This window comes from Austrofundulus limnaeus, unplaced genomic scaffold (assembly GCF_001266775.1).
Source record: "Austrofundulus limnaeus strain Quisiro unplaced genomic scaffold, Austrofundulus_limnaeus-1.0 Scaffold402, whole genome shotgun sequence".
In the NCBI taxonomy this organism is placed as follows: Eukaryota; Metazoa; Chordata; class Actinopteri; order Cyprinodontiformes; family Rivulidae; genus Austrofundulus; species Austrofundulus limnaeus.
Genome location: NW_013952804.1, coordinates 285,227 through 287,306, shown reverse-complemented (window position 1 = coordinate 287,306; position 2,080 = coordinate 285,227). Strand labels below are relative to the sequence as shown.

Here is a 2,080-nt window from a genome sequence, read left to right as displayed (position 1 = left end):
GCTTAGTTCTCTGTAAACATTAAAGGTTTTATTTAAATTTATCTTCTGATTATTCAAGTTTTTCTTTAATAATTAATTTATCTAGAGTTTACTTAATATCAGTAAATAACTTTTTWATTATGATTTAATGTAACAATGTAACCCTAAAAAGATCGTTTGTTAGAGAATATGCAGGTCTTATATGAGATTATATTCTACCAGTCATGAAAGTAAAAAGAATAAATAAAATGTGTTTTTGTACTAAACCTACAGCTGACAGAAGCTTTGAGTCCTCCCTCCTTTGTGTTTGAATGTCTTCTTGTGTTTTTCTTTTGGACAGAGGTATTATGGGAAATCTCTGCCGTTTGGCAACTCTTCCTTCAACATTCCTCAGGTGAGCCTGCTGACGGTGGAGCAGGCCCTGGCCGACTACGCCGTCATGATCACTGAGCTGAAACAGCAGCTGGCAGCCACACACTGTCCTGTCATCGTGTTTGGTGGCAGGTAAGATCTAGCTTGGCCCCCTCTGACCTTTGTGTGGCCCTCCTCGGGGGGTTGACTGGGGTCTGATCAGGTTAGAGTCAAAGGTTTAAGTCTACTTCTGTCATAGTGGGGTTTTGGTTTGTTCAGGTTTTGTTATTGTGAGGTTATTTGTTTAGGTTTTCTTCTGTYTGTCTCAGGTGTGTTCTGTTTTCTGTGATTGAGTTTGCCCTCTTGTTCCCAGGTGTTTCCACTCACCCTTATCAGTCCTCTGTGTATTTAAGTTCTGTTCCGTGTCTGTCTTGTTGTTGGTGCATTAGTTATTTTGTGTGGTCCTACTTACCACCTTCTGTGTTCCGTTGCTGGGTCTTTTTGCCAGTATTTTTCCCTCCGAGTTCCATGTCCGTGAGTACTGCCAAGTCATGAGATTTGATGCTACCTGAGTTTTTGCAGTCCTGAGTATTTTTGGTAATAAACATTATTACCTTTTGATCCTCTGCCCCCTGSTTTTGTCACGTTTTTGAGTTCTCCCGTGAGTGGGAGCCCGCACCATGATAACTTCACACTCCCTCCAAATTGCCAAAATTGACTTGGATTGTCACAGTTTCATGACAAAAATTACATCACCGTGTTCTCAGCGTCGACTCAGCCAAGTAGGTATCTCTGCAGACGAGTAGGCATTTCAAGCACACCACCTGATTGAATGATTGTCGCTTAGGCGTTTCTTTAAGTCATTAGCTTACTTTTCTAACATCTGAATTTCATATTTATTTAGTCTCACATACTTACTGTTGTTATCGAGGTAATTATAAGACTTGGGAATTATAACAGCCGACYGCTATTATTAAATGATTATTATGAAGATGCCGTCAGTGTCGAACCCGGCGTCTTCATTCCTTATTTCCTTTTCTCTTAACAAATAGCTCCCAGTTACATTTCAAAATAAGAGCAACATCAGTTGTTAGTGGTTTTTTAGACATTTAGAAATAGGGAGAACTAAAAGTATATTTAAATGTATATTTAATGATACATTGCAATTTCATATAAAAAAAATCTGTTTTGGCATCTAAAATTTCGAAAAACAGAGCAAATACACTTAGCCAATCAGTGTTTTTGCTTGAGAAATGCCCACTTTGACTCTCTTCCACCTGCTTGTCCTTTTTAAAGGTGCTTCAGGAGTATTGGATTAAAGGCCCCTACTAAGGGCCATTAGAGTTTTATACAACATAACAAGAGCTAATTGTTATTAATAATCAGATTTGTTTTTGATAAATGTCGAACTCCATCAAGGTTGCCTGTTTTAAATCCTTTGTGCAGCCTGAAGGCCGAGGGTCCCTGATTAATGACCTTTAGATTGCAGATCTGTTGACCGTATTAAGCTAAGACCTTAGTAACAGAGATGCACCGATATGAAAATTTCATCTGATATTGATATCCGATAATATTATTGGTGTTATGGCTGATAACCGATATTCACCAATTTTACACAAACACACAAATTATTTATACACACATACGCACAAACACACTTGTGTCTTTTTTTGACACCGTAAATAAACAACCAGACCTCTGACATGGTTATTCCTGGCTGTGCAGCATCAATATCACTATCATGATCAAA

The 2,080-nt window shown here is 38.3% G+C and overlaps 1 protein-coding gene across 1 annotated transcript in view; it reads left to right on the top strand.

Annotated features, from left to right (window-relative positions):
• dpp7 (dipeptidyl-peptidase 7) overlaps positions 1 to 2,080 on the top strand; it is a gene marked incomplete in the record, with an annotated part of 19,533 nt that overhangs the window by 3,921 nt on the left and 13,532 nt on the right. Inside the window, 1 exon segment of the mRNA XM_014023994.1 lies at positions 320 to 483. Within this exon segment, the coding sequence (XP_013879448.1) occupies positions 320 to 483 (164 nt within the window).